A 15,448-nucleotide genomic window follows, 5' to 3' on the forward strand; every position below is an offset into this window, starting at 1 on the left:
GAGCCACAAAAATACTGCTTTCTCTTCATCTGGAATTATTTTTTTTAACAGTTCTCAGACAAACATGGTTGGATAGAAATTTAAAACTAGTTGCTTGTACTGTTGAAGATAAAAACATCAAGATCCAAAAGAGAAAAATATACACAAAAAACTTTTCGTGCTTCATTTAATTGTGTGTATATATATATATTTAAAAGGAAAAGCTGTGACTTTACACCAAGACCTTCTTTCAGCTTTGTTTATAGAGTATAATTAATTAAACCACCACCACCTTAAATCATCCTATGGATGCTCATGTGGGCCACAGGGAGAGCATCCTGTGGTATTTGAAGGTCAGAGGCTTAGAAAACCCAACCAGTTGTTCTTGAAAATTCCTTCCCATTATGGTGAAAAGAATGAGCATATTGTTAGTACTGTACATACAGGGGTCAGTGTGGTTTATTTTCTGATTAGAGTGTTTTACCTTGTTTAGATTAAAAAAAGGAAAGTTGTAACCCCCTCCAACCCCCAACCTTTCTTTTTTGGGTAAATATTTGATACACAGTTGTATTGACCCAGAATAATTTTGGCCTGTTTGTGACTTGACGTACTTTTACATACCTCTTTTACTCAATTCACTGTTAGAGTTTCATTCGGGAAAAAATTCCCTATTTAAAATTTCCCAAGGAAAGATGATTCAGTGGCTGAACGGCTTTTCCCTAGATAACGTCTGAATGCTGCTATGTAATCATGTAAATAATGAAGGTGTTTTGTATTTTGGCCTCCTGTGACCTCATCTGGGAAGTACTGCGGTAAAACAAATACTGCCAGCAGTGCTGCCCCGATGCAGCAGTGTTTCATATTTTCTTAGGCCAAGTGCTCACAGATTGATAAAATGTTCGTGAATTTCCTTTGAAATGCCCGTTCATTCTTTCTTTTTTTTGTAAATTCAAGGCGAGGCGAAAGAGAGAGAGAGGGAGGCTTCTGTGTGTGTCTGAGGCTAATCTGGTTGTATCTTTAAAGCCTGCAGTGCTGTCTGGCTCTTTTTGCATTGTTTAAGTGAGTGGTATAATTACAGGTTTGTTTTTGACCTCAGCTTGCTGGAGAAAGTGACGTATACTTGGATGTTCACCTGCAGGAAAACAGTGTGTTCATTAAAATCATTAGAAGAAAAATGTGAGAGGATTGTTGTTCTTGGATTGCTTGTGGACTGTGCCACCAAGCCCCTTTCACCTCATTGACTCCTAGTATGTTTGTGATAGTAGAGGGGGCCTTAGGGGCCCAGTCCAACCTCCTCATCTGAAGGAGGCCTAGAGAAACCACGTGACTTGTTCAGGGTCACGGGGCTGGTTGGTGGCAGGCCGGAACTGGAACCTCTTCAGGCCTGGTCCAGTCCTTTTTCACTGGACGGTGCTGCTGAGCGTGTAGTGAGGTCTCTACGTGTCTCCATTGTCTTTTTCCCCATCTTTTAATTTTCTTTCTTTATAAAGTAGTCAGCCATTGCAGAAGCTTAATAAAAGTTAGTGGAAATGAAAGTGCCTTGTATTAAGGATCTTAGAACTAAGGCTTATTAACTTCACTACTGTGTTGTGTATTCATTTATATTTTGTCTTGTGCATATACTTTATTTACTAGTTTATGAAAATGGAACCGTGTACTCATACTTTTCTTTTCCGACTTTCACTATTTACTTAGGAGATCTTTCCATGTTAGTGCAAATATTTGTAGCTTATTCTTTGCAAGAACTTTATAATTCCAGTAGAACTATAGTATAGTTAACTAGTTCCTTTTGTTGGGCATTTGAGTCAATTTACTTTTTTTTCCAGTACAAATCTCTAGGTTATTTGACATTTTTTAATCTGAAAAGAAGAACATTTAATGGTAGAAAATCTCAGAATCAGATGTACACTCTTATCATTGCTGTGAGGCTGGATAGTTGTATAACCTTAGGCAAGTCAATCCATCTCTCTTTAGTTTCTTCTCCCTGTGAAACAAGGGCTTTAGACTTTGTAAGTGCTGACTCTCTTCACCAAAGCTGGATATGGTGCCCCAGCACTCTGAAATCAGAGTTTGTTGTTATAAAACCACAGAGGATATTGTGCTTCCAAGACTCTCTTATTAAGGGCAGATCCCCCGGGCGTGAGGAGGTGTTTCCACGCCCTCAGCTCCCCTGCAGACCTGCTGATCTGGAGAAGTTCACAGCTGGATTAGGAGATCAATTCTTACTGACTTTCCAGTTACCCAACTATTTGCATTTTTCCCGTTTTTAGATTGTGTTAACAGAAATGTACTATGATGGGTTCCATCGTTCCTTTTGTGACACAGACGACCTGGAAACAGTCCATGAAAGTGACTGCATTTTTGCCTTTGAGACTCCAGAAATATTTAGGCCTGAAGGAATTCTCAGTCAAAGAGGTAAATGAGCATCTGTTTCCCTAATACCACCTGGGTTTGCAGGTTTAACAACTGTCTACTCTTTTAGCTTATTGTATGATGGTATAATTTTTTGAAATTGTGGTGAAATACACTTAACATACCTTTTTATGATGGTATCCATTTTAGGTAACATATTTCCCTCGAAGAAGGTAATTCTTGAAAAGAACTTTGTTCCTGGCCTTAGGTTCTTCAGTTCCTAGGGCTTCTGTTCTTTTCACTCTGCTCCAGGGGTTGTCAAGGCATCAGTGCCACCTGGGAACTGATGAGAAATGTAACTTTTTAGGTGCCCCTCCAGACCTACTGAGTGAGAAACGTTGGGGGCAGAGCCCAGCAGTCAGTTAACAGGTGATTCCGATGCAGGTCAAAGTTTGAGAACTGCTGCCAGTCTTACCAGTTTTTTGCACTGGTGATTTTTAGAACTAAATTCTCTTCTAGCCCCTGTTTTTCTTCTGGTTGCGTGCCCTGACTTTCAGCGGTCCACTGGAATCTCTGCTTAGAGCTCCACAGCATCTCACACTGAGCGTTTCTTTCTCGCTCCTCTTGTGTTTCTTCTGTGGAGTATCACTGTCTTTCTTTTCACCCAAGCTTGGCCCAAGTACTTTTCTCTTGGATTTTGACTTAAATTCACAACTGATCAAATACTCTGTAGTTTTCCTCTTCATTCTACTGCTGCCGACACGGTGCAGACCAGTCTCAACCGGGCTTTTCTAGTAATTCCTTTACCCTTGGGCTTTCTCTTGTTCAATTATTTCTTCACAGTGCTACCAGGCTTATTCTTACATAGAGTTCTGATCATGTTACATGCTTATTGATGTCCCAGTGGTTCCCTTTTGTCTGCAGTTAAATCTAAATACCTTGGAAGAATGCCTGGCCCCTTTTGTCTGCATTTAAATCTAAATACCTTGGATGAATGCCTTGCTTTTTTTCTAGCCTCTCTACTATTAGGTTGGTGCAACAGTAATCACAGTTTTTGCATTGTTGAAATTGGCCATTTGATAAATTGGAATACATTCTAAATAAATGTGGTGATTATTTTATACATCATTTTAATGTGTGTTTCTTGCTTTGTGTTTTTTTTTGTTTGCTGTTTATTTTATATTTATTTTAGACTATGAAAAGGATGTTAGACAAAAAGCAGATTCGAGCGATTTTCTTATTTGAGTTCAAAATGGGTTGTAAAGCAGTGGAGACAATTTGCAACACCAACAACACATTTGGCCCAGGAACTGTTAACAAATGTACAGTGCAGTAGTGATTCAAGGTGTTTTGCAAAGAAGATGAGAGCCGAGAAGATGAGCCTAGTGATCAGCCATTGGAAGTTGACGGTGATGATTGAGAGCCGTCATCAAAGCTGATCTTACGACTACATGAGAAGTTGCTGAAGAACCCAGTGTTGACCATTCTATGGGCATTCAGCATATGAAGCAAATTGAAAAGGTGAAAAAGTGCAGTAAGTGGGTACCTCATGAGTTGACTGGAAATAAAAAACATCGTTATGAAATATTGTCTTCTCTTATTCTACACAGCAACAACGAGCCATTTCTTGATCAGATTGTGACATACAATGAAAAGTGGATTGTAAACGACAGCTGGTGACGACCAGCCAGCTCAGTGGTTGGACTGAGAAGAAGCTCCAAAGCACTTCCCAAGGCCAAACTTTCTCCAAAAAAAGGTCACGGTCACTGTTTGGTGGTCTGCTGCCCATCTGAGCCACTTGAGCTTTTTGAATCCTGGCGAAACCATTACATCTGAGAAGTGTGCCCAGCAATTGATGAAAACTACAGTGCCTGCAACCAGTATTGGTCAACAGAAAGGGCCCAGTTCTTCTCCACAACAACAACTGACCACACTTTGCACAACCAATGCTTCAAAAGTTGAATGAATTGGTCTACAAACTTTTGCCTCATCCACCATATTGACTTGACTTCTCGCCAACCAACTACCACTCGATAAGCATCTCAACAGCTGTTTGCAGGGAAAATGCTTCCACAACGAATAGGATGCAGAAAATGCTTTCCAAGAGTTTTTATGCTACAGGAATAAACAAACTTATTTCTTATTGGCAAAAATGTGTTGATTATAATGGTTCCTATTTTGACGAATAAAGATATGTTTGAGCCTAGTTATAATGATTTAAAATTCATGCTACAAACCCTTAATTATGTTTGCACCAACCTAATATATTCCATCTTCTTTCCCATGTACCCTATCCAGATTTACTCTTTATTCCTTGAACATGCCACATGCTTTTGTACTTTCCCTCCTGTTTGCTCTGCTGAAAATTCATTTCTGCAGCTTTCATTAACACCTACTCTGTCTCCCCTAAGCACACATTCCAATCTCCTCATCCCACTCGTCCTAAGCAGCCACTATTCTGCTTTCTGTCTCTGTAGATTTTTCTAGTCTAGATGTTCAAATGAGTGGAATCATATAATATGTGGCCTTTTGTGACTTGTTTCTTTCACTTTGCATAATGTTTCCAGGTTCATCCATTATAGCATATATCAGTCCTTCAGTTCTTTTTATGGCTGAATATTATTCTGTTATATGTATATACCACATTTTCTTTATCCATTTTTCTGTCAATGGGCATTTGAATTTCCACCTTTCGTCTGTTATGAAATAGTGCTGCTGTGACCATTCATGTACAAGTATTTGTTTGAATACCTGTTTTCATTTTTTTTGGAGTATATACCTAGAAGTGTAAATGCTGGGTCATATGATAATTCTATGTTTAACTTTCTGAGAAATTGCCAGACTGTTTTTAATAGAAACGGCATCATTTTTTCCTTCCCACCAGCAATATATGAAGGTTACAGTTTCTCCACATTCTTGCCAATAGTTGTTATTTTAGCCATCCTAGTGAGTGTGAAGTGATATGTTATTGTGATTTTTATTTGCATTTTCCTAATGATAAATGACGTTGGTCATCTTTTCATGCATTTTTAGGCCATTTCTTCTTTAGAGAAATGTCTATTCAAGACCTTTCCCTCCTTTAAACTTGGGTTGCTTATCTTCTGTTTTTGAGTTATGTGTTCTTTATGTTTGCTGGGTACTAGACCCTTGACAGATATATGATGCAGATATTTCCTCCCATTCTGTGGGTTATCTTTTCACTTCCTTCATACTGTCTTTTGATGCATAAAAGTCCTTAATTTTGCTGAAGTTTAGTTTATCTTTTTCTTCTTTTGTTGCTTTTGCTTTTGATGTCGTTTCCAAGAATCCATCACTAAAGCCAAGACCACGAAGATTTATCTGTTTTCTTCTAAGAAAACTGTAAGTTTTAGCTTTTAGATTTAGGTCTTAGATTCTTTTGAAGTTAATCTTTGTGTGTGGTGTGAAGTACCATTCTTTTGCATGTGAATGTTTGGCAGCCCCAGTACCATTTGTTGAAGAGATTTTTCTTTCCTCGTTGAATGGCCTTGGTGCCCCCGTTAGCAGTTCTCTTCTTCCTCTTTTCCTTCTCCTCTGCTTCCACAGGTCTCTGGTGCCTTTAGTTTCTGAACCTGAGATAATTCTGTATTGTGGGTTGGTCAGCTTTCCCCACTGCCAGCTTAGGATTCAGTTTCCTCTCTGTATTTTCAGGCATATGCTTTTGGTTTTTTTTTTAAGTTGCTTTCTAATTTTAATTGCGTCATAGTAAAAGGCCAGAAAGCCTGTCCTCACTTCCCCAGCCCCACACTGGCAGACTGACTCCTGCTCTTCCGTGTTCCAGCGTGGCTGCTGCTGGTCTCTGACACTAGCGTCTTGTGTGGAAATGCTGGTTTCTTCTCTGTCCTTCCTACCATACTGTGAAATTCTTTGTAGCTGGGACTGCATTTTGCTTCATCTTTCTGTACCCAGAAAGATGAGTATAATTCCTAATACATGGTCAGAGCCTTTCCCCAAATCCCCTTTCATATCCCAGTTGCTTAGGGTTAACACTGTTTCTATTTATAAATGAATTTGGTGAGGTCCATGGTTATATAAGTGCCTTTGTTGGAAGAATATAGCACTTAGCGAATATGTGTAAGCCTCTGCTCTTTACAAAGGCCTCATCAGTATTTCGTTGATGCCTGTGAGGCTATTCTTTTCCCCATTTTACAGGAGAGGGAGCTGAGACTTAGAGAGGTTAGGTCAGGGGCCCAGGTCACACAGCTGGTAATGGTGGGGCTAGACTTTGAATGTGGAGCTTGATTTTTCAGCAGCTGAGTGTATCCTCTCATCTCGTTAGGAATCTTGATCACTTTTAGCAGAACAGGTCTTTCCAACCTTACCTCTGCTAAGAACCTAGGAAAATGAGCCCATTAATTGTCTCAAATTCAGTATTTTCTCATACCAAAGTTTAAAATGGTTATGAAGTGAAACCTGCTACTCTTTCGTGATTTCTTAATGGTATTTAAGCTTAAGAGGTTTTCTTTACTAGCTTGGTGAAGATTCAATTCTTCCTTATTTCTAGTTTCTGGGTTCTCATTTTTAGACTCTAACTAATTTGGAATTTATTTGGTATTAACTAGATTCAACAAATGCATAGTTAATACCAAAATAAATTTGTTCAATACCTGTTGCTGGGTATTTAGCTTATTGCTGGAGTATTGCTATGAATACTTTTGTGTAAACCAGCTTTTATTTTATTATCCTTCTGGTAATACTGTTGTTATTTCTTTGGTATGGTGGTGGTGGAGGGCTTCTTTTCTCCAGTTGGCATATCATTTCCTTAGGCTATCCTTCCAAAGGATTAAGGAAATGAGCGGTTATTTAGTCAAGCACTTACTGAGCTAAGTGTAAGACCTTGTACTAGATGCTAACTTCCTTAGTACCTCTGATTGGCAGATAGCTCTGCTCTGGGGCATGTTCAAAGACCTGGATTTTGAAGACCTGCACAGGCCAGCACTGTGCCTGTCAAACATACATTTTTGTTCACTTTCAGTTCAGTTCAGTTCAGTCGCTCAGTCGTGTCCGACTTTTTGCAACCCCATGAATCGCAGCAGGCCAGGCCTCCCTGTCCATCACCAACTCCCGGAGTTCACTCAGACTCACGTCCATCGAGTCGTTTGATGCCATCCAGCCATCTCATCCTCTGTCATCCCCTTCTCTTCCTGCCCTCAATCCCTCCCAGCATCAGAGTCTTTTCCAATGAGTCAACTCTTCGCATGAGGTGGCCAAATTACTGGAGTTTCAGCTTCAGCATCAGTCCTTCCAAAGAAATCCCAGGGCTGATCTCCTTCCGAATGGACTGGTTGGATCTCCTTGCAGTCCAGGGGACTCTCAAGAGTCTTCTCCAACACCACAGTTCAAAAGCATCAATTCTTCGGCACTCAGCTTTCTTCACAGTCTAACTCTCACATCCATACATGACCACTGGAAAAACCATAGCCTTGACTAAATGGACCTTCGTTGGCAAAGTAATGTCTCTGCTTTTCAATATGCTATCTAGGTTGGTCATAACTTTTTATTGTAGATCAATCCAGTCTAGTTGATTAAAGTTCTGTAATGGCTGTGAGCGTCTTAGATGCCTGGGTCTAAATCAAAGAAAAGGAGCTGCCTTTGGAATATTGAAGATTGTTCCACATATAGTGGTCTTTATTGTTTATTAAAAAAAATTTGGTTGCTGGTTGTATGGACTCACTTTTAAGTCTGTCCTGGAGAGTCATCCTGCAGACTTGCCATTCTAAAACCAATACTCATTGAAGTGAATCGTTTTAATGTTCAGTTTTTAAGGTAGGTAAGGCTAGTTTAAATGATATAATGGATGCCAAGAATTTTTTTAAGGGCTGGATGAGTAATCTCAAAGTCAGTCATTTGTTCCTCATTCAGTTGCTGTGTAAATAACATAGTGACAACTTAACTTCTCTGATGGGTATGTTTTTTATAATGAAAGAAAAAAGACATTTGAAGAGATAAAGTAAGTTTTCATTTTATTTTAGGAATTCACTTAAACAACAACCTCAACCACTTGAAGTTTGGCTTGGATCATTATAGACTGTCTTCTACACAAGCAGCAGCAAAGCAGGGGAAAGCGGACTTGCCCCTCTCAAGAGCAGGAAGTGACAAGATCGTTCTGTTAGTGTGCAACCGAGCCTGCACTGGGCAGCAAGGGAAAAGGTGACAAGCAGCTTACTTTCCAATAAGTATAGAGACTTTAAAAGCCTAACATTTTCAAATATTTTAAAAAGGAGGGATTAAAAAATCCTTACTCTTGAGTACTTAATTTTTGATTCTGCTATTTAGAAAGAACATGTGTGTAAGTTGACCTGATTTGAGGGGTTGACACGGGGAGAATATAAAATTAGGATGATAGGATCTGAGTTAGGATGGCTTTCAAGCTCACGTAGTTTTCAGAGGCACATTTCTTATCTGTATTTTCAGCTCAGGATCCTCCTGGAGCTCTAGACTTCTAGACCTGTATCCAGCTACTTTCTTTACAGCTTAAAAAAAAAAATCTTAACAAAGCTGCTTGGAGGGCATGTGCACCTCAGTCTTGTGTTCCAAGCTGAACTCATTGTCTTTCCCTATAAACCTGACCCTCCCATCATTTCCTGTTCCGGCAAATGGCACCACTATTCATTCAGCTGTATTTAGTCAGACGTTTGGGAGTTAGATATCTCTCTTAAATCTGTTTCCCTCTCTAAGGATTTATGGGAGTTTTAGATTGTCTTTTAAAGTAACATTATCACACTAGTAATGTAACTTGAGTAATAACAACATATGGATGTGTTTCAGGGAGGAAGGATACAGTGTTTCTAATATTAGAGTAGCATTTATATTAACCTTTTAAAATGTTTTGAAATAAGTTTCTTATTTCAGAATGGAAAATAATATAACTGCAAAATGTGTTGATTTGTATATTTATGATGTTCATTAGCAAGTGTTTATAGTGTGTTGGGCACTATTCTAAACACTAGGGGTACAGCAGGATCTGTATTCTCTTGGTGCTTGCAACCTAGTTAGGACAGAGCCACTAAAGACAAGTAAACATTTAATTTCAGACAGTTATTGTTACTTTGAAGATATTAAAACATGCTGGTATGATAGAATGTGCTGGTGGGGGTCTGGCTGCTGCTGCTAAGTCATGTCAGTCGTGTCCAACTCTGTGCCACCCCATAGACGGCAGCCCACCAGGCTCCCTCGTCCCTAGGATTCTCCAGGCAAGAACACTGGAGTGGGTTGCCATTTCCTTCTCCAGTGCATGAAAGTGAAAAGTGAAAGTGAAGTTGCTCAGTCATGTCTGACTCTTAGCCACCCCATGGACTGCAGCCTACCAGGCTCCTCCATCCATGGGGTTTTCCAGGCAAGAGTACTGGAGTGGGGTGCCATCTGGCAAAACTACATTAATGAGGAAAGTGAGGGAGGGCCTTCCTGAGGAGGCGGTAGCTGGGCCAAGCCAAGTGAGAAGTCGTGAGTTATGTGAGCCTCTGGGGAAAAGATCTCCTGAAGAGGGGACATTGAGTACAGAGTTGCTGAGATTATGGCTGAGTAATATTCCACTGTTGGAGAAGGCAATGGCACCCCACTCCAGTACTCTTGGCTGGAAAATCCCACGGATGGAGGAGCCTGGTAGGCTGCAGTCCATGGGGTCACTAAGAGTCAGACATGACTGAGCAACTTCACTTTCACTTTTCACTTTCATGCACTGGAGAAGGAAATGGCAACCCACTCCAGTGTTCTTGCCTGGAGAATCCCAGGGACTGCAGAGCCTGGTGGGCTGCCGTCTATGGGGTCGCACAGAGTCGGACACGACTGAAGCGACTTAGCAGCGATATTCCATTGTATGCATATAGTACATCTTTATCCAGTCCTATGTCCATGGACATTTAAATTGCTTCCATTCTTGGCTATTGCAAATGTGCTGCAATGAATATTGGGGTGCATGCATCTTTTTGGATTAGGGTTTTCACCGGGTATTACTGGCTGAAAGGGAAGGGGAGGAATAAATTTGGAGATTGGGATTGACATACACATACAACTATCAATATATTTATAAAATAGACAGTTAATAAGGACCTACTGTGTAACACAGAGTTCTACTCAATACTCTAGCCTATGTGGGAAAAGGATTAAAAAATGAGTGGATATATGTATATGTAAAACTGATTCGTTTTGCTGTATACCTGAAACACAACATTGTTAATTAACTGTACTGGAATAAAAATTTTTTTGAAAAGATGCTGAAATTAGAAGGAGCTTGGCATGTTTAAGGACAGAAGGAAAGGCAGCTCATCAGACTTAATATAAAATAAACAACTTATGGAATCCCTTTCATGATGCTTATCTCTTAAAAGTAAAGACATTGTCATATGAAAAGTATGGCTGCTGATTTACACATCATGCTTATAACATATTTCACATCACAGTTGTTTTTAGGCAGGTAGGCTTACTGTTGAATTCTACTGTGAGTAAACTGGTACTTGTTAGGAGCAGGTTTCTTGGTGACATTAGCACCTCTGCTTTGGCCTAAGTCAGGCTCAGTCTGTATATTCATTTGTTCACTCATTCATTCAGCATCTACTGTTTTCTAGGCATCGGCTCTTTGGGCTAGTAAGATAAATCAGTCATAGTGCCTGCTATCAGATAATGCAGTCTGTTGGTGGAGGCAGGATAAGCAGGTGGTATTTGCAGTGCAGCAGTGCTTGGTTCCCAGAGCTCGGGGTACCACTGGGTCCTTATATGGTTGAGTAGGAAATAGCTTAAGAGTGACAAGGCTTTTCCAGGCTGAGGGAATTGACTGCCTGTTGAGGGTGTGAATTGGATGCATTCAAGGCAACAGCAAGTAGGTCTGAATGGCTGGGGCTTGGGTGAGAGTTGAGGCTAGACCAGTGCTCCCCAGCGTGGCTGCATCTTAGAACCACCTGGGGTTGGGGGGCCTAAAACAGTCTCAGTACTCAAACCACAGACCAGAGCGATTACAGCAGAATCTCATGGGTGTCACTGTATTTTAAAGTTCCCTTGCTGATACCAGCCTGTGTGTGTGGCTGAGAACCATGGCTCTGCCTCTCATTCTCCCTGTGAGCTCAGCATGGGATAGGAAACCTGGCAGCGGCCACATGGCTTCTCCCCTTGACTAGAGCTGACTTTTAATGTCACTTGCTTGCCAGTGTCTTCCTCGTCAGACCACCAGGATATGGCCGCCTCCCTGCGAGGCCTCCCAGCCCTCTCTCTCTATTCCTCTGGCACCTAACCCCTTACGTGTTTGATCCATGTTATTTGCTAGACTCACGTCCATGCCCACCTGCCTTTCTCACTGTCTCCACTAATTCTGTCATCTTACTACCTATTATCATGGTAGCATACTTTATTGGAGGCCATTTTGGTGTATAAGTTGTTAAATTTCATTTATAAATCTCAGTTTCTCTTCTGATTCTTTCCATCCACTTAAAGAGTGTTAAATTTCCTATTTGCTTTCTTTTGAAAACTGCCCTAAAACTAGTTGTATTGTGATTCTGTTTAAAAAGATCATGAGAAAAGAGTTACAGTATTGAAAGAATTGTCATACTTTTTAAGGTGATGACAGTTATTTATGTATGTTAGATTTGGACTACCTTTTGTGCTGCACCTAGAGAAGACAATAGCATGGGACCTTCTGCAGAAGGAAATCTTGGAGAAGATGAAGTACTTCTTGAGGCCTACAGTTTGCATTCAGGTGTGTAAGCCTTTTGATACTCCAGAATAGCATGTGTGTACCCCATGCAGAAACAGTCACCACAGTGAGATGGGAAGTTCAGACCTTTGACCTTGGGAAGACTAGCCACTGAGCTGGAGTGTTGGGGAGCCCCAGAGAAAAGCTCCTTAGCAGAATCTGCATTCAGGTTTTCCAGACTGAGAACTTATCCCTTGTTTTATGAAGGGAGCGGGCTCTTGCAAAGTTTTCTGTGAACTGCCGGGTATTCCTTTATGTTTGTCTAATAAAGTTTAGCACGTGATCAGCTTTTGTAGAGAGAGAGATTTTGTAGACAAACTATGTTTTCAAAATTTTGACTACTTTGTTAAGGCGTCTGTGGGAAACTTAATGTTAAGCTAAAGCAGCATGTTACTTGTCTTGCATAACATTTGATATGTAAATTGCTTTTGGGTCAGTCATATTTAACGTGTCTTAGAGTGGCTCGGCAACCTCACAGAATATTGCAGAGAAGCATTTTGTAGAACAGTGTGCTTTCCCGCTAACCTGGCTGGGAAATGCCCCTGTGAACCACATACCCTGGAAGAGAAACCGAACCTGATTTGCCTTTGCCGTTTGACGCAGGTGTGTCCATTCAGTTTGCGTGTGGTCAGTGTTGTGGGAATAACGTACTTGCTGCCCCAGGAGGAGCAGCCTCTGTGCCACCCGACGGTAGAAAGGTAAGAAAAAAATCGCCTTCTAGGATTTCATGTATGCTTGTGTGTAATTTCTAGTGATGTTTGATGTAATTTCCGTAGAAGAGTGGTAGGTTCTTCAGGCTCATTTAGAAAGTAAACCCTTACTTTACTTTGATTCATATTTGAGTGGGATATGTTTTATGATCATTTTTGGAATCAGGAAAACCTAGAGTACTTATGTTAGGAAACTAAATTGGTCTAAGTCTCAGGATGATAGATGAATTACACTTGCATATTCACCAAGATTGAAGTTTTCCAAAGTAGAATTCTAATCACAACAATTTCCTCCTTGAAATCCTTAAATGATAAGCCCAGTTTCTCTACAGTTTCAACCCTGACTGCTGCTTTTCTGTCAGGCCTCATTCTTTTCCCACTGTCTCAGACCTTTAGCAGCATCAAAGTGCTGAGGGTTGTTTGAACGAAACAGCACGGGTCTACATGCGCCTTCCCATGTGCAGCCTCTCTGTTAATAATTCCTTCCCTTTGAGACTCTCTTCACACTGTCCCCTCCCCCTGTTTGCCCCCAGAATTAGTCTCTCCCCTATGCTACTTCCGTGCTTTTTATACACTTCTGTCCTCTTACAACACTCTACTGTATTAATAAAATAATAGACATATGTGTACACAGACACACTACACATATATGGATATATATAAAACACAGTATTGCCTCTATTATAATGCCTTTTCCAGTAAATATTGAAGTGCCTGCATTTCAGGATTCCAAAAGAGTATGCAACATAGTTCTGTTCGAAAGGAATTCACTGTTTGGCTTTAGAAATTAGAGTTAATAGATTAGATAATGATCTAAAACATTGCAAAAAATAAAAAGTATTTGAGAAGTAATATTGACTGTTAATGCTGAGTGTTTCAGAAGGTGGCTGAGGAGCCAAGGAGCTCAGGGGCAATAAATGAGGTAAAACTTGAGGGGTCCCTTGCAGGAAGGCATAGTTTACATTGGTGTGGGCACAGTCCCGGGACCAGGCATGATGTATGGAGGGAGGTGGAGAGAGGCAGACTTCGTTCTGATTGTTGTCTAGTCTCTGGTTTGGTGAGAAATTAGACAAAAATTGGAAAGATCATACCCTCTAAGAGTTACATGGATAGCCTTATAGTGTGGTACTAAATTTCTTCCCGTATCTTTATTTCCATGTTGAATATTTTAATTTAAGGATTTTTCAGTCCAGTTGTAATCAAATCATTAAATATGAGGTTATAATGGTCAGAAACTTTTTCTGATGGGGACCAATGATGAAGATTTTCAGCAATCACACTATGATTTCAGATGGTTCACATATTTAATTAAAATAATTTATTTAGAAAGTAATATGTGACTCTCTTGTCTATCCTATAGGGCACTAAAATCTTGTGGACCAGGTGGTACTGCTCATGTGAAGTTAGTAGTAGAATGGGACAAAGAGACAAAAGATTTGTAAGTATTTTCTTACTTAGTGTTTATATAGTCAATTGTCTTGATGCTTATTTTAATAGCATACGTTTGAGCTTTCAAATTAGCTGAAACACAAACCTCTCTTTTCTTTAGCTAACTATCCAAGTGTATTGCTAATCCTTTATTTAAGCAATACATTATTTCTCTCCTATACACTCTGTTGTCTGGATCCCCAAATCTTAGAACATTTGTTTGCTGGTAATGAGACAGAAGCTATATATTCAAATTACTTTGATTATTATTACAGGCCCATTAACTCTAGCTGCTGCTGCTGCTACTAAGTCACTTCAGTCATGTCTGACTCTGTTCAAGTTACGCCAAAGGCATGCCCTTTAATACAAAAGGATAAGAATATATGAATTAATCAGCATAGTGTGTGGCTAGTCCCGGAAAAACCAGCTGCAGATTATCTCTTGAAAATGACTTTGTAGATTGAGAACTTTTCAAGAACATTTTGGATCCTGGAAAAGCTGGATTGCCCCTTTGCTCTCTTACATGGTGATCTTCTCAGTTATGAATTTACAGGCAGGTTGTGAAGCGGTTAATCCTATTTTCATGTCAGTTTGCATGACCGTCTCTGATGTGTGCTTTTCTGCCCCTCACTGCAGTTTGTTTGTAAATACTGAAGACGAGTATATCCCTGATGCCGAAAGTGTCCGGCTTCAGAAGGAGCGTCACCATCAGCCTCAAACTTGCACTTTATCCCAGTGTTTCCAACTCTACACCAAAGAGGAGCGGGTAAGGGTGGGCAGCGTTCGGTGGGTGATGAGGGTAGTAGGGAGGCACCAGCGTGGGATGACCCTGGAGAAGAACAGATTATGCCCGAGATGACCTCAAGAATTGGTTGCATTTATGTAGCTTCTGCACATGTGTTAGTGTTAACACGCCATCTTAGTGTTAATCCTTTTAGGACTTTAACAGAAAGCAGTTTAAATTTCTGGAATTTCTGGAAAAAAATGTTCTAGAACATATCTTTGTATAGTTCTTTTTTTTCCTCCTTTTTAATAGTTAATGATTAAGTTATTTTTTTTTGGTTTTAACTTTGAGATTAAATTATTTTCCTTTGTAACTAGGTCAGTGGTTCTCAACTTTTTGGTAGTGAAAACATAGATGCCAGGACTTATTAAAATTAATTAAAATTGAAAATTCAGTTCCTTGGTTGCATTAGCCACATTTCAAGGGCTCAGGAGACACTGTGGCTGGTTGCTCTTGTTTTGGACAGTGTGGATATAGACGTACATCTGTACAGTG

At 40.1% G+C, this 15,448-nt stretch overlaps 1 protein-coding gene across 2 annotated transcripts in view; it reads left to right on the forward strand.

The window, feature by feature from the left end:
- Positions 1 to 15,448, forward strand: part of USP31 (ubiquitin specific peptidase 31) — a 77,207-nt gene that overhangs the window by 41,541 nt on the left and 20,218 nt on the right. For both annotated transcript variants that reach the window (XM_068968931.1, XM_068968932.1), the window contains exons 6-11: positions 2,250 to 2,394; positions 8,322 to 8,499; positions 11,923 to 12,034; positions 12,635 to 12,729; positions 14,102 to 14,179; positions 14,806 to 14,935. In XM_068968931.1, coding sequence (XP_068825032.1) covers positions 2,250 to 2,394; positions 8,322 to 8,499; positions 11,923 to 12,034; positions 12,635 to 12,729; positions 14,102 to 14,179; positions 14,806 to 14,935 — 738 coding nt within the window. The remainder of the gene's footprint in view (positions 1 to 2,249; positions 2,395 to 8,321; positions 8,500 to 11,922; positions 12,035 to 12,634; positions 12,730 to 14,101; positions 14,180 to 14,805; positions 14,936 to 15,448) is intronic.

This window comes from Capricornis sumatraensis, chromosome 3, assembly GCF_032405125.1.
Source record: "Capricornis sumatraensis isolate serow.1 chromosome 3, serow.2, whole genome shotgun sequence".
Taxonomy (NCBI): Eukaryota; Metazoa; Chordata; class Mammalia; order Artiodactyla; family Bovidae; genus Capricornis; species Capricornis sumatraensis.